The sequence below is a fragment of the Aethalodelphis obliquidens genome, unplaced genomic scaffold, assembly GCF_003676395.1.
Source record: "Aethalodelphis obliquidens isolate GAN/ISIS:26980383/991018 unplaced genomic scaffold, ASM367639v1 scaffold90, whole genome shotgun sequence".
In the NCBI taxonomy this organism is placed as follows: domain Eukaryota; kingdom Metazoa; phylum Chordata; class Mammalia; order Artiodactyla; family Delphinidae; genus Aethalodelphis; species Aethalodelphis obliquidens.
The window spans coordinates 2,093,384-2,120,405 of record NW_020838034.1 but is presented as its reverse complement, the minus strand read 5'-3'; the positions used below and the strand labels follow the sequence as shown (position 1 = coordinate 2,120,405).

The 27,022-nt window shown below is 39.2% G+C and overlaps 1 protein-coding gene across 11 annotated transcripts in view; it reads left to right on the top strand.

Moving 5' to 3' along the window:
- The window catches only part of GON4L (gon-4 like), a 94,612-nt gene that overhangs the window by 36,056 nt on the left and 31,534 nt on the right, over positions 1 to 27,022 (top strand). For all 11 annotated transcript variants that reach the window (XR_003430418.1, XR_003430419.1, XM_027095185.1 and 8 more), the window contains 2 exons: positions 11,545 to 11,646; positions 26,913 to 26,953. Coding sequence is in view for 9 of the 11 variants with exons in the window: in XM_027095185.1 (XP_026950986.1) it covers positions 11,545 to 11,646; positions 26,913 to 26,953 (143 nt within the window). In the remaining 2 variants the exon portion in view is untranslated. The remainder of the gene's footprint in view (positions 1 to 11,544; positions 11,647 to 26,912; positions 26,954 to 27,022) is intronic.

Here is a 27,022-nt window from a genome sequence, read left to right as displayed (position 1 = left end):
AACATGAAAAAGGTGGTAATTGAGATGGACCTTTGAAAGATATTTGACAACAGTGACAAGAGAGGAATCAGATGGGTGGAAGTGACATTGAGATAATATGTATTTAGGTTCTGTAGAATATATGCTCCCCAGAGTTTTCTCTTATATTTTGTATTATAACCATAAGGGTAATACGTGCTTAGAGTAAAGAAATCAAATATTGTGTAAAGAAAACTTTAAAGCCTTTCCTCATGATGATAGTTTCATGCCGCAGAGGGATCACTGATAATAGTTTGATGTGCCTCCCGTGAGAGTTTTCAAATATGACGTTACCTTTTAGTTTTCCACGTTAATGTGGCAATAGGAAGAATTTTAGTCCTAAATTTAAATTCCCTGAGCATTTAGAAAAGACAGGTAACAAGAAGCAAATTGGTTTGAATTTTAGCATTTTTGTTCTTCTCCACCCACCTTCTATAGCAGAAGTGGTAATAAGCAATGCAATGCACAAACTTGCATGAAGGAGAAAAGGATGAAATTTGCAGCTGAGTCATTGACATATTAACTGGAGAGTCATTTCCTTAATAATCAACAACTGATGTATTATCGCATTAGTCTTCTGATAGGAGTCTAAGCTGCTAGCTTTTCCATCCCTTACCCCTTTGAGAATTTGATGAAAGCTGTTCAGCCACTTCCCAGAAAAATGTACACATCTACATACATGAAGTTTTTTTATGTCACTTTTTTGGGGGATTTATTATTCTCTTGAAGTTCATTTATTGACACTTCCTTTTTCTATCAACGCATTCAAGGTCCAAGATACCAAGGCTCAAAAATATCTGCAGAAAGGAGTGAACAGGGACAAAGATAATTCTATCCATTTTGTAAAAGTTTCAGAGAAATTCATTGTGTTGCTCTGTGTTATAGAATCAATTTGTTATACTGCTAGGATTAGAAACCAGTTTAATATTCTAGGAACGTATCTCAATCAAAGAAGTCTCAGGGGACATTAAAGCATTTTTTAAATGCATGTGACACTTCATAAGCAAGCTCTGCATTTTGTCCTTAGACCTAAGCTAAGACAAAATATTGATAGTAATTAAGTCAGGTTTTCATGGCTTTATTAGGGCAGCAGCTTTGGTGCCCTGATTGTTATCACCTTGGTTGAAAGAGCTGAGATGCTGGCTGTTGAGGAGGAAAGGCCAGACAGAGTTGGCTGTCAGGATTTTGGGATTCTGGGTGGTGTTTCTCATAATTTGTCCCTAGAATTTGAATCAGAATCAGGGAGTGTAGGGATGTATTTGTTGGATGGTGTTAAGATACAGATTCCAGGGACTTCCCTGGTGGTGCAGGGGTTAAGAATCCACCTGCCAAGGCAGGGGATGTGGGTTTGAGCCCTGGTCCAGGAAGATCCCACATGCCGCGGAGCAACTAAGCCCATGCGCCACAACTACTGAGCCTGCGTGCCACAACTACTGAAGCCCACATGCCTGGAGCCCGTGCTCTGCAACAAGAGAAGCCACCGCAATGAGCCCACATACCGCAACAAGGACCCAACGCAGCCAAAATAAATAAAAAAAAAAAAAAAAAAAGAAAGAAAAAGATACAGATTCCAGGACCTCACTCCATACCTACTGAATCAGAATCACTAATGGTTATCATCTAGGTATCTAATTCTTATATATCCTGATGGTTGGACACTACTGGTCTGGGAGAAATAAGAGTATGATAAGGGTTGATCGAGGAAATGGAATAATGGTTAGTGGGGAGGGTGAAAATCCTCTTTCTTTAAAACAGTATTTTTTTGTTTCCTTATTAGGATAGATTTAAAAAAGAGAACATAGAGCCAATGACTAGGATAGGTTTGGATCCCCAGATCTACCAGCTGAATTTTGTGAGTGCTGGTAAATAGGAAATGATGCTAGATATAGATCACAGTACCAAACTTTAGCCATATGCTGGTTTATTTTGGTAGTATTACGTGGCTAACCATTTTCACATGTTCCTAGTACCATCTGCTCTGCATATTATTAAAAGTGAGTCTCATTTGCAAAAAATAAGAGGCTGTACTAGAGGGGGGGTGGTGGGTACACAAAATTGAGATCAGCTGGGTAGATGCTGACATTGTCAATCAGTCAAAAAAGTAATTAGACCCAGAGGGCAGGTTCCACAATCAGGGTACTAAAAGCTAAGCAGAACTCAGAAGAAACCTTCCTAAATGATTTTTCAACATGTTTGCCAAATGGGTTCTCTGAGAACATTGGCTGACCCCCGTTTGTATGGTATGGGCGGAAGCTGTCTATTGTAGTTCTTGCACCTAAACAGATGGGGGTCCAAACGTGTGTGCAGTATCCATATGTTATAGGCTTTCCCCAGAACTTATATTATTCAGCAACATTTGTAAAGAACCTGCTGTAAAGAGACTTACATAGAAAGTACTATAGAGATTACAAAGACAGTATTCCATTTCTAAGGATTTAAAACATTTTTATTGGGGGATAAACCTATAGATGGGTGAAAAAGGCTTCACATTTAAATAGCTATATATATACAATGCAGATTTATGTATTATAAACAATAAATGTTGAGTAAAGAATATCAGGTTAGATTGGGGTTTATCAGTACAGATTTTCCAGTGATTATGAATCAGAAATGTGTGTGTGGGACTTCCCTGGTGGTGCAGAGGTTAACAGTCAGCCTGCCAACGTAGGGGACACGGGTTCAATTCCTGGTCCGGGAAGATCCCACATGCCGCGGAGCAACTAAGCCCATGCGCCACAACTACTGAGCCTGCGCTCTAGAGCCCACAAGCCACAACTACTGAGCCCACACACCACAACTACTGAAGCCTGCGTGCCTAGAACCCGTGCTCCACAACAAGAGAAACTACCGCAGTGAGAAGCCCGCACATTGCAATGAAGAGTAGCACCTGCCCGCCACAACTAGAGAAAGCCCGCATGCAGCAGTGAAGACTCAAAAATTTTTAAAAAAAGTGTGTGTATATATTTTTATTTTTATTTTTTTATTTTATTTATTTATTTATTTTTTTAACATCTTTATTGGAGTATAATTGCTTTACAATGGTATGTTAGTTTCAGCTTCACAACAAAATGAATCAGTTATATATATACATATGTTCCCATATCTCTTCGCGCTTGCGTCTCCCTCCCTGCCACCCTCCCTATCCGACCCCTCCAGGCGGTCACAAAGCACCGAGCTGATCTCCCTGTGCTATGCGACTGCTTCCCACTAGCTATTTACCTTACGTTTGGTAGTGTATATATGTCCATGCCTCTTTATCGCTTTGTCACCGTTTACACTTCCCCCTCCCCATAGCCTCAAGTCCATTCTCTAGTAAGTCTGTGTCTTTATTCCTGTTTCACCCCTAGGTTTTTCATGACATTTTTTTTTAAATTCCATATATATGTGTTAGCATACGGTATTTGTCTCTCTCTTTCTGACTTACTTCACTCTGTATGACAGACTCTAGGTCTATCCACCTCATTACAAATAGCTCAATTTCGTCTCTTTTTATGGCTGAGTAATATTCCATTGTATATATGTGCCACATCTTCTTTATCCATTCATCCGATGATGGACACTTAGGTTGTTTCCATCTCTGGGCTATTGTAAATAGAGCTGCAATGAACATTTTGGTACTTGACTCTTTTTGAATTATGGTTTTCTCAGGGTATATGCCCAGTAGTGGGATTGCTGGGTCATATGGTAGTTCTATTTGTAGCTTTTTAAGGAACCTCCATACTGTTCTCCACAGTGGCTGTATCAATTTACATTCCCACCAACAGTGTAAGAGGGTTCCCTTTTCTCCACACCCTCTCCAGCATTTATTGTTTCTAGATTTTTTGATGATAGCCATTCTGACTGGTGTGAGATGATATCTCATTGTAGTTTTGATTTGCATTTCTCTCATGATTAGTGATGTTGAGCATTCTCTCATGTATTTGTTGGCACTCTGTATATCTTCTTTGGAGAAATGTCTATTTAGGTCTTCTGCCCATTTTTGGATTGGGTTGTTTGTTTTTTTGTTATTAAGCTGCATGAGCTGCTTATAAATTTTGGAGATCAATCCTTTGTCAGTTGCTTCATTTGCAAATATTTTCTCCCATTCTGAGGGTTGTCTTTTGGTCTTCTTTATGGTTTCCTTTGCTGCGCAAAAGCTTTTAAGTTTCATTAGGTCCCATTTGTTTACTCTTGTTTTTATTTCCATTACTCTAGGAGGTGGGTCAGAAGGAATCTTGCTGTGATTTATGTCATAGAGTATTCTGCCTATGTTTTCCTCTAAGAGTTTGATAGTTTCTGGCCTTACATTTAGGTCTTTAATCCATTTTGAGCTTATTTTTGTGTATGGTGTTAGGGAGTGATCTAACTTCATACTTTTACATGTAGCTGTCCAGTTTTCCCAGCACCACTTATTGAATAGGCTGTCCTTTCTCCACGGTACATTTCTGCCTCCTTTGTCAAAGATAAGGTGACCATATGTGTGTGGGTTTATCTCTGGGCTTTCTATCCTGTTCCATTGATCTATCTTTCTGTTTTTGTGCCAGTACCATACCGTTTTGATAACTGTAGCTTTGTAGTATAGTCTGAAGTCTGGGAGCCTGATTCCTCCAGTTCCTTCTTTTGTTCTCAAGATTGCTTTGGCTATTCGGGGTCTTTTGTGTTTCCATACAAATTGCAAAATTTTTTGTTCTAGTTCTGTGAAAAATGCCAGTGGTAGTTTGATAGGGATTGCATTGAATCTATAGATTGCTTTCGGTAGTAGAGTCATTTTCACAATGTTGATTCTTCCAATCCAAGAACATGGTATATCTCTCCATCTATTTGTATCATCTTTAATTTCTTTCATCAGTGTCTTATAATTTTCTGCATACAGATCTTTTGTCTCCTTAGGTAGGTTTATTCCTAGATATTTTATTCTTTTTGTTGCAATGGTAAATGGGAGTGTTTTCTTGATTTCACTTTCAGATTTTTCATCATTAGTATATAGGAATGCCAGAGATTTCTGTGCATTAATTTTGTATCCTGCCACTTTACCAAATTCATTGATTAGCTCTAGTAGTTTTCTGGTAGCATCTTTAGGGTTCTCTATGTATAGGATCATGTCATCTGCAAACAGTGACAGCTTTACTTCTTCTTTTCCGATTTGGATTCCTTTTATTTCCTTTTCTTCTCTGATTGCTGTGGCTAAAACTTCCAAAACTATGTTGAATAAGAGTGGTGAGAGTGGGCAACCTTGTCTTGTTCCTGATCTTAGTGGAAATGCTTTCAGTTTTTCGCCATTGAGGATGATGTTTGCTGTGGGCTTGTCATATATGGCCTTTATTATGTTGAGGAAAGTTCCCTCTATGCCTACTTTCTGCAGGGTTTTTATCATAAATGGGTGTTGAATTTTGTCAAAAGCTTTCTCTGCATCTATTGAGATGATCATATGGTTTTTCTCCTTCAGTTTGTTAATATGGTTTATCACATTGATAGATTTGCGTATATTGAAGAATCCTTGCATTCCTGGAATAAACCCCACTTGATCATGGTGTATGATCCTTTTAATGTGCTGTTGGATTCTGTTTGCTAGTATTTTGTTGAGGATTTTTGCATCTATGTTCATCAGTGATATTGGCCTGTAGTTTTCTTTCTTTGTGACATCCTTGTCTGGTTTTGGTATCAAGGTGATGGTGGCCTCGTAGAAGGAGTTTGGGAGTGTTCCTCCCTCTGCTATATTTTGGAAGAGTTTGAGAAGGATAGGTGTTAGCTCTTCTCTAAATGTTTGATAGAATTCGCCTGTGAAGCCATCTGGTCCTGGGCTTTTCTTTGTTGGAAGATTTTTAATCACAGTTTCAATTTCAGTGCTTGTGATTGGTCTGTTCATATTTTCTATTTCTTCCTGATTCAGTCTTGGCAGGTTGTGCATTTCTAAGAATTTGTCCATTTCTTCCAGATTGTCCATTTTATTGGCATAGAGTTGCTTGTAGTAATCTCTCATGATCTCTTTTATTTCTGCAGTGTCAGTTGTTACCTCTCCTTTTTCATTTCTAATTCTATTGATTTGAGTCTTCTCCCTTTTTTTCTTGATGAGTCTGGCTAGTGGTTTATCTATTTTGTTTATCTTCTCAAAGAACCAGCTTTTAGTTTTATTGATCTTTGCTATTGTTTCCTTCATTTCTTTTTCATTTATTTCTGATCTGATTTTTATGATTTCTTTCCTTCTGCTAGCTTTGGGGTTTTTTTGTTCTTCTTTCTCTAATTGCTTGAGGTGCAAGGTTAGGTTGTTTATTCGAGATGTTTCCTGCTTCTTAAGGTGGGCTTGTATTGCTATAAACTTCCCCCTTAGAACTGCTTTTGCTGCATCCCACAGGTTTTGGGTCGTTGTGTCTCCATTGTCATTTGTTTCTAGGTATTTTTTGATTTCCTCTTTGATTTCTTCAGTGATTACTTCATTATTAAGTAGTGTATTGTTTAGCCTCCATGTGTTTGTATTTTTTACAGATCTTTTCCTGTAATTGATATCTAGTCTCATGGCGTTGTGGTCAGAAAAGATACTTGATACAATTTCAATTTTCTTAAATTTACCAAGGCTTGATTTGTGACCCAAGATATGATCTATCCTGGAGAATGTTCCATGAGCACTTGAGAAAAATGTGTATTCTGTTGTTTTTGGATGGAATGTCCTATAAATATCAATTAACTCCATCTCGTTTAATGTATCATTTAAAGCTTGTGTTTCCTTATTTATTTTCATTTTGGATGATCTGTCCATTGGTGAAAGTGGGGTGTTAAAGTCCCCTACTATGAATGTGTTACTGTCGATTTCCCCTTTTATGGTTGTCAGTATTTGCCTTATGTATTGAGGTGCACCTATGTTGGGTGCATAAATATTTACAATTGTTATATCTTCCTCTTGGATCAATCCCTTGATCATTATGTAGTGTCCTTCTTTGTCTCTTCTAATAGTCTTTGTTTTAAAGTCTATTTTGTCTGATATGAGAATTGCTACTCCAGCTTTCTTTTGGTTTCCATTTGCATGAAATACCTTTTTCCATCCCCTTACTTTCAGTCTGTATGTGTCTCTAGGTCTGAAGTGGGTCTCTTGTAGACAGCAAATATATGGGTCTTGTTTTTGTATCCATTCAGCCAATCTGTGTCTTTTGGTGGGAGCATTTAGTCCATTTACATTTAAGGTAATTATCGATATGTGTGTTCCTATTCCCATTTTCTTAATTGTTTTGGGTTCATTATTGTAGGTCCTTTCCTTCTTTTGTGTTTCTTGCCTAGAGAAGTTCCTTTAGCAGTTGTTGTAGAGCTGGTTTGGTGGTGCTGAACTCTCTCAGCTTTTGCTTGTCTGTAAAGGTTTTAATTTCTCCATCAAATCTGAATGAGATCCTTGCTGGGTAGAGTAATCTTGGTTGCAGGTTTTTCTCCTTCAACACTTTAAATATGTCCTGCCACTCCCTTCTGGCTTGCAGAGTTTCTGCTGAAAGATCAGCTGTTAACCTTATGGGGATTCCCTTGTGTGTTATTTGTTGTTTTTCCCTTGCTGCTTTTAATATGTTTTCTTTGTATTTAATTTTTGACAATTTGATTAATATGTGTCTTGGCGTATTTCTCCTTGGATTTATCCTGTATGGGACTCTCTGTGCTTCCTGGACTTGATTAATGATTTCTTTTCCCATATTAGGGAAGTTTTCAACTATAATCTCTTCAAATATTTTCTCAGTCCCTTTCTTTTTCTCTTCTTCTTCTGGAACCCCTATAATTCGAATGTTGGTGCGTTTAATGTTGTCCCAGAGGTCTCTGAGACTGTCCTCAGTTCTTTTCATTCTTTTTTCTTTATTCTGCTCTGCAGTAGTTATTTCCACTATTTTATCTTCCAGGTCACTTATCCGTTCTTCTGCCTCAGTTATTCTGCTATTGATCCCATCTAGAGTACTTTTAATTTCATTTATTGTGTTGTTCATCGTTGCTTGCTTCATCTTTAGTTCTTCTAGGTCCTTGTTAACTGATTCTTGCAATTTGTCCATTCTATTGTCCATTCTATCTCCAAGATTTCGGATCAACCTTACTATCATTATTCTGAATTCTTTTTCAGGTAGACTGCCTATTTCCTCTTCATTTGTTAGGTCTGGTGGGTTTTTATCTTGCTCCTTCATCTGCTGTGTGTTTTTCTGTCTTTTCATTTTGCTTATCTTACTGTGTTTGGGGTCTCCTTTTTTGCAGGCTGAAGGTTCGTAGTTCCTGTTGTTTTTTGTGTCTGTCCCCAGTGGCTAAGGTTGGTTCAGTGGGTTGTGTAGGCTTCCTGGTGGAGGGTACTAGTGCCTGTGTTCTGGTGTATGAGGCTGGATCTTGTCTTTCTGGTGGGCAGGTCCACGTCTGGTGGTGTGTTTTGGGGTGTCTGTAGACTTACTATGATTTTGGGCAGCCTCTCTGCTAATGGGTGGGGTTGTGTTCCTGTCTTGCTAGTTGTTTGGCATAGGATGTCCAGCACTGTAGCTTGCTGGTCGTTGAGTGAAGCTGGGTGCTGGCGTTGAGATGGAGATCTCTCGGGGATTTTTGCTGTTTGATATTATGTGCAGCTGGGAGGCCTCTTGTGGACCAGTGTCCTGAAGTTGGCTCTCCCACCTCAGAGGCACATCACTGAGTCCTGGCTGCAGCACCAAGAGCCTTTCATCCACAGGGCTCCTTAATTTGGGATGATTCCTTGTCTATTCAGGTATTCCACAGATGCAGGGTATATCAAGTTGATTGTGGAGCTTTAATCCGCTGCTTCTGAGGCTGCTGGGAGAGATTTCCCTTTCTCTTCTTTGTTTTGACAGTTCCCAAGGGCTCAGCTTTGGATTTGGCCCCGCCTGTGCGTGTAGGTCGCCGGAGGGCGTCTGTTCTTTGCTCATACAGGACGAGGTTAAAGGAGCCGCTGATTCGGAGGCTCTGGCTCACCCAGGCCGGGGGGTAGGGAGGGTCACGGAGTGCGGCGCGGGCCTGCGGCGGCAGAGGCCGGCGTGACGCTGCAGCCTGAGGCGCGCCGTGCGCTCTCCCGGGGAGCCGTCCCTGGATCCCGGGACCCTGGCAGTGGCGGGCTGCACAGGCTCCCCAGAAGGGCGTGTGGCTAGTGACCTGTGTTCGCACACAGTCCTCCTGGCGGCGGCAGCAGCGGCCTTAGCGTCCCATGTCCGTCTCTGGGCTCCGCACTCTTAGCTGCGGCTCGCGCCCGTCCCTGGAGCTCTCTCAAGCAGCGTTCTTAATCCCCTCTCCTCGTGCACCAGGAAACAAAGAGGGACGTAAAAGTCTCTTGCCTCTTCGGCAGGTGAGATTTTTCCCCGGACTCTCTCCCGGCCAGCCGCGGCGCACCAACGCCCTGCAGGCTGTGTTCACGCCGCCAACCTCAGTCCTCTCCCGGCGCTCCGACAAAAGCCGGAGCCTCAGCTCCCAGTCCCGCCCGCCCCGGCGGGCGAGCAGACAAGCCTCTCGGCTGGTGAGTGCCGGTCGGCCCGATCCTCTGCGCTGGAATCTGTCCGCTTTGCCCTCCGCACCCCTGTTGCTGTGCTCTCCTCCGCGGCTCCCAAGCTCCCCCACTCCGCCTCCCGAAGTCTCCACCCGCGAAGGGGCTTCCTAGTGTGTGGACACTTTTCCTCCTTCACAGCTCTCTCCCGCTGGTGCAGGACCCGTCCCTATCCTTTTGTCTCTGTTTAGTTTTTTCTTTTGCCCTAACCAGGTACGTGGGGGGTCCCTTGCCTTTTGGGAGGTCTGAGGTCTTCTGCCAGCGTTCAGTAGGTGTTCTGTAGGAGTTGTTCCACGCGTAGATGTATTTCTGGTGTATCTGTGGAGAGGAAGGTGATCTCCGCGTCTTACTCTTCTGCCATCTTCCCGGAAGTCCTATATTTTTATTTTTAATAAAAAATATTTATTATGAAAAATTAAGAAAAGAAAGAGTTCTATTCTTCAGTCTTTGTTAATTCTCTCTAGATATTTTCTGTGTTTAATCAAGCACATATTTATTTTTTTTTCGAAGAAAGAAATCATACTATACATATTGTCCTGCATCTGCAACTTGCTTCGTTCCCTTAATATAATTTAGACATCTTTCTATTGTAATACATAGAGATCTCCCTCTCCTGTGTAATGGCTACATAGTGGTAAGGAATTAGTTATTCTCATTTTCTAGACTTTGTTTTTGCTTTCTGTTTTAATTCACTTCCTCAGTTGCACTAGCCACATTTCAAGTTCTCAGTTGCTTCATGTGGCTAGTGGCTACCGTTGTCGTACAATGCATATGTAGAACATTTCCGACCTTGCAGAAAATTCTGTTAGACGATGCTGATCTAAAGTCCCAGGAAAAATTTTGCCTTAATATAACATAACAATCCAGGGGCTTCCCTCGTGGCACAGTGGTTAAGAATCTGCCTGCCAATGTAGGGTACACGGGTTCGAGCCCTGGTCCGGGAAGATCCCACATGCCGCAGAGCAGCTAAGCCCGTGCACCACAACTACTGACCCTGTGCTCTAGAGCCCACGAGCCACATCTACTGAAACCCACGCACCTAGAGCCCGTGCTCCACAACAAAGAGAAGCCACCACAATGAGAAGACCACGTACCACAACTAAGAGTAATCCCCGCTCACTGCAACTAGAGAAAGCCCGCAGAGCAACAAAGAACCAGTGCAGCCAAAAATAAATAAATAAATTTATTTTAAAAAAATATATATAAAACAATCCATAATTGATTGATTCCTTCAGGATTTTTAGTTAGGAATCTAAAAGACATCATAGCATCAACATTAGAGAAAATTGCGAGGGAGAAAAATACCCATACTTCTATGCTCTGCCATTACAAATGTTTGTTATTTTTGTATATTTTTAGTTATTTCTGAGTTATAGGGATATAATATTTTTATGCTTATGAGTATTATGTGTGTATTGTGTTATACTTTTGTCATGAATTTGTTGAACATGTATAGAATGTTTATATTCTATATGTATATACTATTTTATACTAAGGCATCATAATTATAGTCATTCCCTAATTATTGGGAATTAGGGTCATTTCTTTTTTCACTATCAATGCCTTTGTATAAAGAGTTTTATAAAAATACTTTAATGAGATGCACTACTCTAAGTGGGTTTACTGAGATAAATTATATGTTCAGTTTTCAGGCTTTTGCTGCATTTTGAGAAATTTAAGTTTTGTTTAAAGGAAGGAAGGAAGGAACTTGGCTAATTGGGGAGAATAGGTGAGATGAGTCCGCCGTGGGAAATGATCTGTGCACAGACGCTGAGGAAAGAAAGAATAAGTTGTTTAAAAACTTCAGAATAGGGAATTCACTTGCGGTTAGGACTCTGCACTTTCACTGCTGAGGGCTTGGGTTTAATTCCTGGTTAGGGAACTAAGATCCTGCAAGCCGTGTGGCACAGCCAAAAAATAAGTAAAAAATAAAATAAAAACTTCAGAATAAATGTGCTTTATTGGAGTAGATTCTTATGGTGCTGAACATCTTAAATTTTCATTAGAGATATGAGTTCAGAGTTGGCAATAAGTGTCTAAAACATTTTTTTTCCTAGATGAGGCAGATGACGATGACGATCCAGAATATAATTTCCTGGAAGACCTGGATGAACCAGACACAGAGGATTTCCGCACTGACCGGGCAGTAAGAATCACCAGTGAGTCTGTGTTTATTATGAGTCCTGGTCTTGACTTCTCCACATCTACCTTTGTTTACTTTGCAGATTTCTGAGGTTGAAGTTTGTAGCCCACTCAAGACATTTAAGCTTCCTCTTCCCATTTATTTCTATAATTCTTTAAATTTACATATATATTCAGGAAGCCTATCAGTTACTCATTTATACATCCCACAGTCACGTATTGAGTATTTGGCAGCGATTGTACCAAAATGAATAAGACATGGCTTCTGCCTGGAGGATGTCAGCTTAGTAGGGGGATACAAACAGAAACAGGTGTAGTACCAAGTGATAGGTGCTATAATAATATTTTGTGTATACACTAGTGGCCTAAAAGAGGGTTATACTGTCCTAATGTATGGTATGGGTTAGGGAAGGATTCACAAAATGGGATGTTTTATTTTAGTTTTGAAGGAGCAATAAGAAATTTTTGGTGAATGGGGGCAGAGAGGGATATTGCAAATAGAAGAATTCTGCAAACCATGGAATTATGAAACAATACATGTGTTTGGAAAATAGTAAGTAGTTTGGTTAAGTTGTATGAGTGAGTGGTGATAGAAGAGTTAAGCAGTGTTCAGTTCATGGAGAACCTTAGATCTGATTTTTGATCTGTCAAAAAGGAGAGCTCAGAGAGCTCAAAGCAGGAAATAAATAGGAACTGATTTGGATTTTAGAAATATCACTTTGATTTAATGCCAGTTTAATGTATTGATTTGGTGGGTAAAGAGAGCAAGATTGGAGGCATGGAAAACCATTAAATAACTTGGCTTGAGTCATTTGTTTAAAATTATTTCATTGCTAGTTTGCCAATGATGGAAAACATATTTCAGGAACTGTTGATTTTTATTGAGGGTGTGCATGACCCTGTACTGGAATAGTATACACAACATGGTGAAGGTAAGACATTGGCTCTTGACGAGGTTATGAAGAAAGTTTTATAAGTATCCAAAAGTGTTTACTATGTACCTAAATAATGCAAATCTTTGTGCAAAGAGAATTATGTAAACACAATCCTTTAGGACTTATGTTCTGTTTTGTTGCTTTATTTCATCTTTCATGTTGTTCTTAAGATTAGAATGCCATTTCCTTTATGAAGATCTTCCATTTATTTTGGTATGTTATGACAGTTAAGGTTGCATTGAAAGGAAAGCACCAGGAATCAGAGAGAAAGTGTAGAAAGAAAAGGCTTGAGGATTTAGGTTTTGAGAAAATTGTGAAGGAGGGTCTAGGAAGGTATGAGAAAAAACAACAAAGCCTTGTGTCTCAGAAACCAAGGGAAGAGTCTTTCAAGAAGGAGCGAATGGTCCACAGTGTCATGTGCTGGTCATGAAACATTTTCTGCTTGAAGCAGGAAAGTAGGAGATTGCATTTCAATTCAGCTCTCATCCTGGTATACACTTGCCTTCCCTTCTTGTTTGTCTGTTACTTTCTTCAGTTTATAGATACAGTTGACCTTGAGCAACTCAGAGGGTAGGGGTGCCCAACCCCAGTGTAGTTGAAAATCCGACTAGAAGTTTTGACTCCCCGAAAACTTAACTACTAGTAGCCTACTGTTGAAGGCTTACCAATAAAATAAATAGTTATTAACATGTATTTTATATATAATGTGTTTTGTATACTGTGTTCTTAAAGTAAAGTAAGCTAGAGAAAAGAAAATATTATTAAGAAAGTCATAATGAGGAAGAGAAAATACATTTACAGTACCGTATTTATCGATACTGTAAGTTTATGTTATCTGTTTACAAGCTGAATCATCTGTCAGTATCTATATTAATATTGTTTTATATGATACAAAACACTGTAGATATATATGTTACAAACACTAGACAATGAAAAGTGAAAAAGGAACATTTATTTACTGGTATAAGGATTCATGCATTGATAATGAAGAAGCAGCAGTATGATGGCTTGATGGTAGTCTAGTGTAATTGATATGATTCCTTCACAGATCGCTTCTTAGTACGCTGGCCTGAATGGTTACAAAATTTTGTAGCCATTCAGCAGTACACTACTAAATTGTTACAAAATTTTTATGGCATACAGTATTACAGTCATATTCATGTACAGGATTGGAAACATTGTTACATTTTTTAAAAATGTGATAATAGGCTGATACACAGTTGGTAATGTAATTCTTTGAAAGCACAGTTATAAATCATTAATAAAACTAACATTATTAATTTTATTGATTATTAATTTTATATTAAATATCAGTCACTTTATGCCTATGTAAGGATAGGCTATCCATTTCAAGTCTTGTACATGATGTTCTACATGATGAATACTTAAGCGATGATGATGATGATGACACAAAAACATCTCATACAATTCTTGCCATACAGTTATTAGATTTTTACACAAAGGTATATACACATACACAACAGATAAGTTTATTAACTGTAGGCATGATGATTATTTACTATTCATTAAGTCGCAGTGGGTCATCATAAAGGCCTTCATCCTCCTTGTCTTCACATTGAGTAGGCTGAGGAGGAAGAAGAGGAGGAGGGGTTGGTCTTGCTGTCTCGGGGTGGCAGAGGCAGGAGAGGTGGTGGAGGAGGAGGGGGAGGCAGAGACAGTAACTTTATGGAAATACATTGTAATTTCTGTGTGACTTTTTTGCTTTTTCATTTCTCTAAAAATGTTTCTGTATGGTACCAGTCCCTCTCCCACCATGTGCTTTGGTTTCAGAGTCCATATCATAGAAGTGTCCTTGTAAAAGAAGTCAAAAGCAGTCTTAAATAATCGGAACCCTGCTGCCTGATTGTCTAATGTCAGTTTGTTTTCTGACACAGCTTCTTCTACATCTTCTTCCTCATCGTCTGGCACTGTTTTGGAAGCACTCATCTTCATCACGTCATCTTTTTTTAATTCCTCTGGTGCAGTGTCTGTTAGCTCTTGAATTTCTCCAAGATTCAGAACTTGAAACCCTTCACCCCCATCTTTTTTTGGCCGTATTCACAGTCTGTTTCATGATTTCCTTGATTGGCTCTGTCGTAAATCTTGTGAAGTCATGCAGGACATCTGAACACATTTTTCTCCAGCAGGAATTTATTGTTTCAGGTTTGATGGCTTTCATGGCTTTTTCTTTAACAATGATGGCATCTTCAGTGGTGTGATCCTTCCTCCAGACTTACGTGATGTTCTCTCCATTGGGGTCTCTCAGTGTGGATAATCCTTTCCATAGAATATTGTGTGTAATGAGCCTTAAAGGTCCTTACGAACCCCGATCTAGAGGCTGAATTAGAGACATGTTTGGAGGGGAGTAGACCACTTAGACGCCTTCAGTGTTGAATTCATGGGGTTCTGGGTACCCAGGGGCATTGTGCAATTTCAAAAGAACTTTAAAAGGCAAGGTATTTCCTGACTTCAGGGACAAAGCATCGATGGAACCAATCCATAGAAAGGCCCTTCTTTTTGTATATCCAAAGACTGGTAGCTTGTGTTTATCTTTTCCCATCAAGGTGAGCAGCTTTATAGATAAGGGCAGTCCTGGTGGTAAATGCGACTGCATTTTCACAAAACAGTAGACTTAGCCTCTCCCTTCCTGCCTTAAATCCTGGTGCTTGCTTCTCTTCCTTACTAATGTCTTTTGAGGCTTTATTTTTAAAAATTTTTTCCCCTCCAGAATAGGGCACTTTCATCTGCACTAAAAACCTGTTCAGGCAGATATCCTTTCTCCTCAGTCTGGGAACTTGTCTGCTGCCTCTGCATCAGCAGAGGCTGCTTCTCCTGTTATCTTGACAGTTTTTAAGCCAAACCTCTTTCTAAAATTATCAAACCATCCTTTACTGGCATTAAATTCTCCAGACTTAGATCCTTCATCTTCCTTTTGGTTTAAGTTGTCATATAATGACTTTGCTTTTTCTCAAATCATATTAGAGTCTATAGGTATGCCTTTCTTATAGCAATCCTGCACCCACATAAAAACTGCATTTTCAATATGAGATAAAAAGGTATTTCACAAAAAGCACAAGGTTTTTGCACCTGCCAGCATAGCGACAGCTATGGCTTCATGAATTTCCTTTTCATTTTTTACAATGGTCCTTACACTGGATTCATTTATCTTGAAATGGTGGGAAATCACAGCTACAGACCGCAATCTCTGGTACATATCAAGCAATTCAGCGTCTTCTTGTAATGTCATGACTTTGCTTCTTGGGAGCACTTCCAGCACCACTAGTGGCACTTCGCATGGGTCCCATGGTGTTATTCAAGGCCTATGGTATTGTACTAAACTTGATGAAAAATACTCAAGAACCACAAGAGATCAGTTTTTCCTACAGTACGCAATTTGCTGGAGAGACAAACTGCTCAGGAGATGTTTTAAGCAGATACTTGCAACACCTGAGCTAGCAACAGGAGGTGGCTATGAAATTATTACAGAAGTACAGTATATGCCACAGTTAATTTTATGCAGTTATGATTTCATACTGCATCTTTATGTTTGGGTTTCTCTCAACTGTGAATGGTGCCATGTATGGTCTGTAAGTGTGTGTGTAAGTTTTGATAAATTTTAACTTTTTAGAGTAGATTTGTGTACATTTTATGGTAGTAAGTGATAAAATAGACTAGTATCTACATATAATTTATGCATTCATGACATACCTAACTTTTCCTTAAATTTATTGGTATTTCTAGGCTCTGTGGTTTGTCTGCGGGTTTTTTCAAATTGTTGCACATCCCCCCCCAAATTGTTCCACTATATTTACTGAAAAAATCTGCATATAAGTGGACCCATACAGTTCAATTCCATGTTGTTCAATGGTCAACTGTAATTTCTCAGGGAGATCCTCCTCAATCAGGATTGATCTTCTTGCTCCGTTATCCATACTATTTTTTTTTCACAACTCACACACACACACTGTATTTTATTTTTACAAGAGATAAACTGACACCAAGCATTGTAAATGGATGACTGCAACAAAAGCAACAATGATGGCAATTACCAAACACAAAACACACTCATACGATGTCATAATATTGACATTCAGTCCAGTAAACCTCCACTGTAACAGCTCCTTTACTTTGCAGTGAAAATTGATTTGTATATTTTTTGCCTCTGAGTCCTTGTGGGATTTATCTTTTTTTTTTTTTATTCAAACAGAAAGTCACGAAAATTGTAATTATCCTCATCAGTTCACTCAGTCCCATGCAATCAGTTTTTTTTTACCTTGATCTTTTGTTAGCACTTTTATGAATTCATCAGTTTTTCATTAGAGTTCTGAAAATGCTTATTCAGTTCAGCAGTATCGTGAGTTACCAGAAACCTGTACTTGTCAGTCTTTTCCATGAATTCTTTGAAGATGAAACGCTTTTATAGGAATATTTTTGTGAAAGCATCAGAGTACACCCAGAACTGTCTGTAAATGACAAAAGACTTAAAAATGACCACGGTTAAAGATTTGATGAAAGTTCATAATAATGCAGTTGACAAGGAAATTTAGTTATTTCGGAGGTATACATTTTAAAGTAATAACTAGAGTTATGACTTACAACATTATACCAGAACATATAAGATTCTTAGAAATTTCATGTAATGTCTGAAACATTTATATTAATGTATTTCCATACAAATAACCCAAAGAAAGTTTAGTATTAGTTGTTTTTTTTTGTTTGTTTTTTTATACTGCAGGTTCTTATTAGTCATCAATTTTATACACATCAGTGTATACATGTCAATCCCAATTGCCCAATTCAGCACACCACCATCCCCACCCAACTGCAGTTTTCCCCACTTGGTGTCCATACGTTTGTTCTCTACATCTGTGTCTCAACTTCTGCCCTGCAAACTGGTTCATCTGTACCATTTTTCTAGGTTTCACATACATATGTTAATATACGATATTTGTTTTTCTCTTTCTGACTTACTTCACTCTGTATAGACAGTCTCTAGATCCATCCACGTCTCAACAAATGACTCAATTTCGTTCCTTTTTACGGCTGAGTAACATGCCATTGTATATATGTACCACAACTTCTTTATCCATTCGTCTGTCGATGGGCATTTAGGTTGCTTCCATGACCTGGCTATTGTAAATAGCCCTGCAATGAACATTGGGGTGCATGTGTCTTTTTGAATTATGGTTTTCTCTGGGTGTATGCCCAGTAGTGGGATTGCTGGATCATATGGTAATTCTATTTTTAGTTTTTTTTTTTTTTTTTTAACATCTTTATTGGGGTATAATTGCTTTACAATGGTGTGTTAGTTTCTGCTTTATAACAAAGTGAATCAGTCATACATAAACATATGTTCCCATATGTCTTCCCTGTTGCGTCTCCCTCCCTCCCACCCTCCCCATCCCACCCCTCCAGGCTGTCACAAAGCACCGAGCCAATATCCCTGTGCCATGCGGCTGCTTCCCACTAGCTATCTACCTTACTGCGTTTGTTAGTGTGTATATGCCCATGACTCTTTCTCGCCCTGTCACAGCTCACCCTTCCCCCTCCCCATAACCTCAAGTCCATTCTCTAAGAGGTCTGCGTCTTTATTCCTGCTTTACCCCTAGGTTCTTCATGACATTTTTTTCTTAAATTCCATATATATGTGTTAGCATACGGTATTTGTCTTTTTCTTTCTGACTTACTTCACTCTGTATGACAGACTCTAGGTCTATCCACCTCATTACAAATAGCTCTATTTCGTTTCTTTTTATGGCTGAGTAATATTCCATTGTATATATGTGCCACATCTTCTTTATCCATTCATCCGATGACGGGCACTTAGGTTGTTTCCATCTCCGGGCTATTGTAAATAGAGCTGCAATGAACATTTTGGTACATGACTCTTTTTGAATTTTGGTTTCCTCAGGGTATATGCCCAGTAGTGGGATTGCTGGGTCATATGGTAGTTCTATTTTTAGTTTTTTAAGGAACCTCCATACTGTTCTCCATAATGGCTGTATCAGTTTACATTCCCACCAACAGTGCAAGAAGGTTCCCTTTTCTCCACACCCTCTCCAGCATTTGTTGTTTGTAGATTTCCTGATGATGCCCATTCTAACTGGTATGAGGTGATACCTCATTGTAGTTTTGATTTGCATTTCTCTAATAATTAGTGATGTTGAGCAGCTTTTCATGTGCTTCTTGGCCATCTTTATGTCTTCTTTGGAGAAATGTCTGTTTAGGTCTTCTGCCCATTTTTGGATTGGGTTGTCTGTTTCTTTAATACTGAGCTGCATGAGTTGTTAATATATTTTGGAGATTAATCCTTTGTCCGTTGATTCGTTTGCGAATATTTTCTCTCATTCTGAAGGTTGTCTTTTCGTCTTGTTTATGATTTCCTTTGCCGTGCAAAAGCTTTTAAGTTTGATTAGGTCCCAATTGTTTATTTTTGTTTTTATTTCCATTACTCTAGGAGGTGGATCAAAAAAGATCTTGTGGTGATTTATGTCAAAGAATGTTCTTCTATGTTTTCCTCTAAGAGTTTTATAGTGTCCGGTCTTACATTTAGGTCTTGAATCCATTTTGAGTTTATTTTTGTGTATGGTGTTAGGGAGTGTTCTAATTTCATTCTTTTACATGTAGCTGTCCAGTTTTCCCAGCACCACTTATTGAAGAGACTGTCTTTTCTCCATTGTCTATCTTTGCCTCCTTTATCATAGATTAGTTGACCATAGGTGCGTGGGTTTATCTCTGGGCTTTCTATCTTGTTCCATTGATCTATGTTTCTGTTTTTGTGCCAGTACCATATTGTCTTGATTACTGTAGCTTTGTAGTATAGTCTGAAGTCAGGGAGTCTGATTCCTCCAGCTCTGTTTTTTTCCCTCAAGACTGCTTTGGCTATTTGGGGTCTTTTGTGTCTCCATACAAATTTTAAGATGATTTGTTCTAGTTCCATAAAAAATGCCATTGGTAATTTGATAGGGATTGCACTGAATCTGTAGATTGCTTTGGGTAGTATAGTCTTTTTCACAATATTGATCCTTCCAATCCCAGAACATGGTATATCTCTCCATCTGTTGGTATCATCTTTAATTTCTTTCACCAATGTCCTATAATTTTCTGCATACAGGTCTTTTGTTTCCCTAGGTAGGTTTATTCCTAGGTATTTTATTCTTTTTGTTGCAGTGGTAAATGGGAGTGCTTCCATAATTTCTCTTTCAGATTTTTCATCATTAGTGTATAGGAATGCAAGAGATTTCTGTGTATTAATTTTATATCCTGCAACTTTACCAGATTCATTGATTAGCTCTAATAGTTTTCTGGTGGCATGTTTAGGATTCTCTATGTATAGTATCATGTGATCTGCAAACAGTGACAGTTTTACTTCTTCTTTTCCAATTTGTATTCCTTTTATTTCTATTTGTTCTCTGATTGCCGTGGCTAGAACTTCCAAAACTACGTTGAATAATAGTGGTGAGGGTGGACATGCTTGTCTCATTCTTGATCTTAGAGGAAATGCTTTCAGTTTTTCACCATTGAGAATGATGTTTGCTATGGGTTTGTCTTATATGGCCTTTATTACGTTGAGGTAGGTTCCCTCTCTGCCCACTTTCTGGAGAGTTTTTTTCATAAATTGGTGTTGAATTTTGTTGAAAGCTTTTTCTGCATCTATTGAGATGATCATATGGTTTTTATTCTTTGTTAGTATGGTGTATCACATTGATTGATTTGCATATATTGAAGAATCCGTGCATCCCTGGGATAAATCCCACTTGATCATGGTGTATGATCCTTTTAATGTGTTGTTGGATTCTGTTTGCTAGTATTTTGTTGAGGATTTTTGCATCTATATTCATCAGTGATATTGGTCTGTAATTTTATTTTTTTGTAGTATCTTTTTCTGGTTTTGGTATCAGGGCAATGGTGGCCTCGTAGAATGAGTTTGGGAGTGTTCCTTCCTCCGCAATCTTTTGGAAGAGTTTGAGAAGGATGGGTGTTAGCTCTTCTCTAAATGTTTGATAGAATTCACCTGTGAAACCATCTGGTCCTGGACTTTTGTTTGTTGGAAGATTTTTTTTTTTTTTTTTTGCGGTACGCAGGCCTCTCACTGTTGTGGCCTCTCCCGTTGTGGAGCACAGGCTCCGGACGCGCAGGCTCAGTGGCCATGGCTCACGGGCCCAGCCTCTCTGCAGCATGTGGGATCTTCCCAGACCAGGGCACGAACCCGTGTCCCTTGCATCTGCAGGCGGACTCTCAACCACTGTGCCACCAGGGAAGCCCTGTTAGAAGATTTTTAATCACAGTTTGTTTCATTACTTGTGATTGGTCTGTTCATATTTTCTGTTTCTTCCTGGTTCTGTCTTGGAAGGTTATACCTTTCTAAGAATTTGTCCATTTCTTCCAGGTTGTCCATTTTAGTGGCATAGAGTTGCTTGTAGTAGTCTCTTAGGATGCTTTGTATTTCTGCAGTTTCTGTTATAACTCCTCCTTTTTAATTTCTAATTTTATTGATTTGAGTCCTCTCCCTCTTTTTCTTGATGAGTCTGGCTAATGGTTTATCGATTTTTATCTTCTCAAAGAACCACCTTTTAGTTTTATTGATCTTTGCTGTTGTTTTCTTTGTTTCTGTTTCATTTATTTCTGCTCTGATCTTTATGATTTCTTTCCTTCTGCTCACTTTGGGTTTTGTTTGTTCTTCTTTCTCTAGCTCCTTTAGGTGTAAGGTTAGATTGTTTACTTGAGATTTTTCTTGTTTCTTGAGGTAGGCTTGTATAACTATAAACTTCCCTCTTAGAACTGCTCTTGCTGCATCCCGTAGGTTTTGGATGTTTGTGTTTTCATTGTCATTTGTCTGTAGGCATTTTTTGATTTCCTCTTTGATTTCTTCAGTGATCTCTTGGTTATTTAGTAACGTATTGTTTAGCCTCCATGTGTTTGTGTTTTTTACAATTTTTCCCTGTAATTCATTTCTAATCTCATAGTGTTGTGGTCAGAAAAGATGCTTGATGTGATTTCAATTTTCTTAAATTTACTGAGGCTTGATTTGTGACCCAAGATGTGATCTATCCTGGAGAATGTTCCGTGCGCACTTGAGAAGAAAGTGTAATCTGCTGTTTTGGATGGAATGTCCTATAAATATCAGTTAAATCTATGTGGTCTATTGTGTTATTTAAAGCTTCTGTTTCCTTATTTATTTTCATTTTGGATGATCTGTCCATTGGTGTAAGTGAGGTGTTAAAGTCCTCCACTATTATTGTGTTACTGTCAATTTTCTCTTTTATAGCTGTTAGCACTTGCCTTATGTATTGAGGTGCTCCTATGTTGGGTGCATATATATTTGTAATTGTTATATCTTCTTCTTGGATTGATCCCTTGATCATTATGTAGTGGCCTTCCTTGTCTCTTATAACATTCTTTATTTTAAAGTCTATTTTATCTGATATGAGTATAGCTACTCCAGCTTTTGATTTCCATTTGCATGGAATATCTTTTTCCATCCCCTCACTTTCAGTCTGTATGTGTCCCTAGGTCTGAAGTGGGTCTCTTGTAGACAGAATATATATGGGTCTTGTTTTTGTATCCATTCAGCAAGCCTGTGTCTTTTGGTTGGAGCATTTAATCCATTCACGTTTAAGGTAATTATCGATATGTATGTTCCTATTCCCATTTTCTTAATTGTTTTGGGTTTGTTTTTGTAGGTCCTTTTCTTCTCTTGTGTTTCCCACTTAGAGAAGTTGCTTTAGCATTTGTTGTAGAGCTGGTTTGGTGGTGCTGAATTCTCTTAGCTTTTGCTTGTCTGTAAAGCTTTTGATTTCTCTGTCGAATCTGAATGAGATCCTTGCCGGGTAGAGTAATCTTGGTTGTAGGTTCTTCCCTTTCATCACTTTAAGTATATCATGCCACTCCCTTCTGGTTTGTAGAGTTTCTGCTGAGAAATCAGCTGTTAACCTTATGGGAGTTCCCTTGTATGTTATTTTTCATTTTTCCCTTGCTGCTTTCAATAATTTTTTTTGTCTTTAATTTTTGCCAATTTGATTACTATGTGTCTCGGTGTGTTTCTCCTTGGGTTTATCCTGTATGGGACTCGCTGCACTTCCTGGACTTGGGTGGCTATTTCCTTTCCCATGTTAGGGAAGTTTTCCACTATAATCTCTTCAAATATTTTTTTGGGTCCTTTCTCTCTCTCTTCTCCTTCTGGGACCCCTATAATGCGAATGTTGTTGCATTTAATGTTGTCCCAGAGATCTCTTAGGCTGTCTTCATTTCTTTTCATTCTTTTCTCTTTATTCTGTTCCGCAGCAGTGAATTCCACCATTCTGTCTTCCAGGTCACTTATCTGTTCTTCAGCCTCTGTTATTCTGCTATTGATTCCTTCTAGTGTATTTTTCATTTCAGTTACTGTATCGTTCATCTCTGTTTGTTTGTTCTTTAATTCTTCTAGGTCTTTGTTAAACATTTCTTGCATCTTCTCCATCTTTGCCTCCGTTCTTTTTCCGAGGTCCTGGATCATCTTCACTATCATTATTCTGAATTCTTTTTCTGGAAGGTTGCCTATCTCCCAATTCATTTAGTTATTTTTCTGCGGTTTTATCTTGTTCCTTCATCTGGTACATAGCCCTCTGCCTTTTCATCTTGTCTGTCTTTCTGTGAATGTTGTTTTTGTTCCACAGGCTGCAGGATTGTAGTTCTTGCTTCTGCTGTCTGCCCTCTGATGGATGAGGCTATCTAAGAGGCTTGATGGGAGGGACTGGTGGTGGGTAGAGCTGACTGTTGCTCTGGTGGGCAGAGCTCAGTAAAACTTTAATCCACTTGACTATTGATGGGTGGGGCTGGGTTCCCTCCCTGTTGGGTGTTTGGCCTGAGGCAACCCAAGACTGAAGCCTACCTGGGCTCTTTGGTGGGGCTAATGACAGACTCTGGGAGGGCTCACGCCAAGGAGTACTTCCCAGAACTTCTGCTGTCAGTGTCCTTGTCCCCATGGTGTGTTACAGCCTCCCCCCACCCCCCGCCTCTGCAGGAGACCCTCCAACACTAGCAGGTAGGTCTGGTTCAGTCTCCTATTGGGTCACTGCTCCTTCCCTTGGATCCCAATGCACACACTACTTTGTGTGTGCCCTCCAAGAGTGGAGTCTCTGTTTCCCCCAGTCCTGTCGAAGTCCTGCAATCAATTCCCACTAGGCTTCAAAGTCTGATTCTCTAGGAATTCCTCTTCCCGTTGCCGGGCCCCCAGGTTGGGAAGCCTGACGTGGGGCTCAGAACCTTCACTCCAGTGGGTGGACTTCTGTGGTATAAGTGTTCTCCAGTCTGTGAGTCACCCACCCAGCAGTTATGGGATTTGATTTTACTGTGATTGCACCCCTCCTGCAGTCTCACTGTGGCTTCTCCTTTGTCTTTGTATGTGGGGTATCTTTTTTGGTGAGTTCCAGTGTCTTCCTGTCGATGATTGTCCAGCAGCTAGTTGTGATTCTGGTGTTCTCACAAGAGGGAGTGAGAGCACGTCCTTCTAGTCCGCCATCTTGGTTACTCCTCCTGATTATATCAATCCATACTATTTTATATGTACTTTTTAATACTCATCTCTCTCATAGTTGCTTATTTATATCTGTCTCCTTCCCTAAACTGTGAGCTTCTCATGGGTTTTGTGTTGTTTATTGCCTTAGAGCTGGTGTTTTTCATGGGGCTGACCGTGTTTGCCAATCAACTAGTGAACTTTTCTGGGTTGCCTGAATGATGGGTCTTCCTTTCTAGTCATAGAGTTCTATGGTCATAAGTAAAAACTGGGATAGAATTTTAATTTTGTTTCTACCCCTTGTCGTCTTATGTTATCATGCTTAATTATAATCCCTTTAAGAGGACTTTTCTTACATGGATGATAAAAATTTAAAAATAAAAAAGCTTAGAATCACAGAGTTTGGAAAGCCTCCTGTGGTCACATATATTTTCCTCCCACTTAAGCGTTTGTTAACAGCTTCTCTCATGTGGCCTTTCAGTCTGTTTGGATACCTCCAGTGACAGGGAGTTCATCAGCTCTGCAGATAGTGTGTCCTACTCTTGAACACCTCTTCAATTAACATTTTCCTTATTAATTTTTTTTAAAATTTATTTTTATTTTTTGGCTGCGTTGGGTCTTTGTTGCTGCGCGAAGGCTTTTCTCTGGTTGCAGCGAGCGGGGGTTGCTCTTCGTTGTGGTGTGCGGGCTTCTCATTGCAGTGGCTTCTCTTGTTGCGGAGCATGGGCTCTAGGCACACGGGCTTCAGGGGTTATGGCACGTGGGCTCAGTAGCTGTGGCACGCAAGCTCTAGAGCACAGGCTCAGTAGTTGTGGCGCATGGGCTTAGTTGCTCCCCGGCACGTGGTATCTTCCCGGGCCAGGGCTCAAACCTGTGTCCCCTGCATTGGTAGGCAGATTCTTAACCACTGCGCCACCAGGGAAGCCCCAGCATTTTCCTTATTGAACCTGAATCTATCTTTTATATTTCTCTGTTTGTCCTTTGTTGCCATAAAATGTAATTTACTCCTAAGTGTGCATAGTATGTTTCTTTTTCTACATTTTTTCTTTATTATGCTAAACATACCGAGTTTTTTCAGTTCTCTAAATGCCAGGCTTTCCACATTTCAACACCCAAATTACCCTCCTCTGGATTCTAGCCTTTATTTTTAAGAAAATTCTCCCCCATGACATTTTATTATGAAACTTTTTGAACATATAGAAAAGTTGAAAGAATTGTACAGTGGACACCCATATACCCACTACCTATCTTCTATAGTTAACTTTTCATATATTTGCTTAGTCATGCACCTATCCATCTATGAATCCATTTTTTTTTGAAGCATTTCATAGTGAGTTGTAGATATCTAAACATTTCAGCATGCATATCATGAATTAGAACTCAGTATTTGTTTACAGTTTTTCTTTTTAGGTAAATTTATACACATTGTAGTACAGAAATCTTAAGTGTACCATTCAGTGAGGTTCGATGTGCCTCCTCTTGTATAACTCAAACCCCTAGCAAGATAGAGATTTGTCACCCCAGAAAGTACCCACTTGCCCCTTCCAAGTCAGTCCCCACACCATCCTCCCAGGTGCGACCACTGTTCCCTTTTCTTCTATCACAGATTAGATTTGCCTCTTTTAAAACTTCATGTGAATGGAATCATATAGTTTGTGTTCTGTTGTATACAGCTTCTTTCACTTAGCATAAAGTTTTTGAGATTCATGCACATTGCTTGTATCATTAATTTCTTCCCTTTTATTGCTGAGTAGGATTCCAGTGTATAAATATACCAATTTGTTTATTTTTCATCAATCCGCAGGTGTTGATGGACACCTGGGTTCTTTCTAATTTCTGGCTATCTTGAATAAAGATAGCTCTGAACTTTCTTGTGCAAGGTTTTGTGGACAAATGTTTCATTTCCCTTGGGTCAGCTATTTAGGGGAAGAATCAGTGGTCATAAGGTAGCTGTATACTTAGTTTTCTGAGAAATTGCCAAACCCTTTTCCAAAGTGGCTTTCCACTTTACATTCTTTTTACAGTTCTAGTTGCTCCACATCCTCACTAACATTTGGATTTTAGCTTTTTAATGCCCTCTTAAGAAGGGCTTTTACAGAAATGATCACAGTCCTCTAGATAGAGCCTGAGACTGCTCTGATTCAGTGATATGCTTGCCTTCTTGGTTGTGAGCACTGTTTTGGAGCTACTGTGTCATATTGAACTTAAGGTCAAACAAAACATTGAGATCTTTTTCAGATTAATTGTTTCTGAGCCGTGTTACCTTTCTGTGCACTTAAGAAGCTGATTTTTGAAAATCCTAAATGTAAGACTTTAAATTTATCCCCATTATGTTTCATCCAGTTAATTTGAGAAAACCTAGAATTTTGAATCTGTCATCAGTTGGTCTGGCAATCCTTTTCAGCTTTATATCGTTTACAGGTCTGGTAAGTGTGTTTTCTGGGTGTTTTAGGTTGTTGATGGGATTGCTGAATAGTTCAGGTCCAAAGGTAGGGTCCTATGACACACTGCTGGAGACTTCTCTCTTGACTCCATTCAGTAGGATGGGCCAACAAACTATGCATGTATCTCATTATAAAATCATCTAGCTTACGTTTTTGTGTGTTTTCCCATTAGAATTTAAGCTTCATGAGAGTAAAGTCCTGTCATGTATCTAAGCATCTAGAACTAGGGATTAAGGCATATAGTTGGTGTTCAATAAATGTTTTTAAATGAATGAGTCAATGATGGATAGATATGAGGATTTTGTTAAAAGCCTTGCTGAAAACAACTTTCATTGAATTTTCTTGGAATTCCCCCTGTGGCAAAATGAAACAAACAAGTGCCAACAGCATACCCTTTGACTTTTTTGCAGAAAAGGAAGTGAATGAACTGATGGAAGAGCTGTTTGAAACTGTGAGTAATGATCTTCGAATGAGAACTCAGAATAGTAAAAGTGGATTCTCCAGCAAGCTCTGTCCTTTG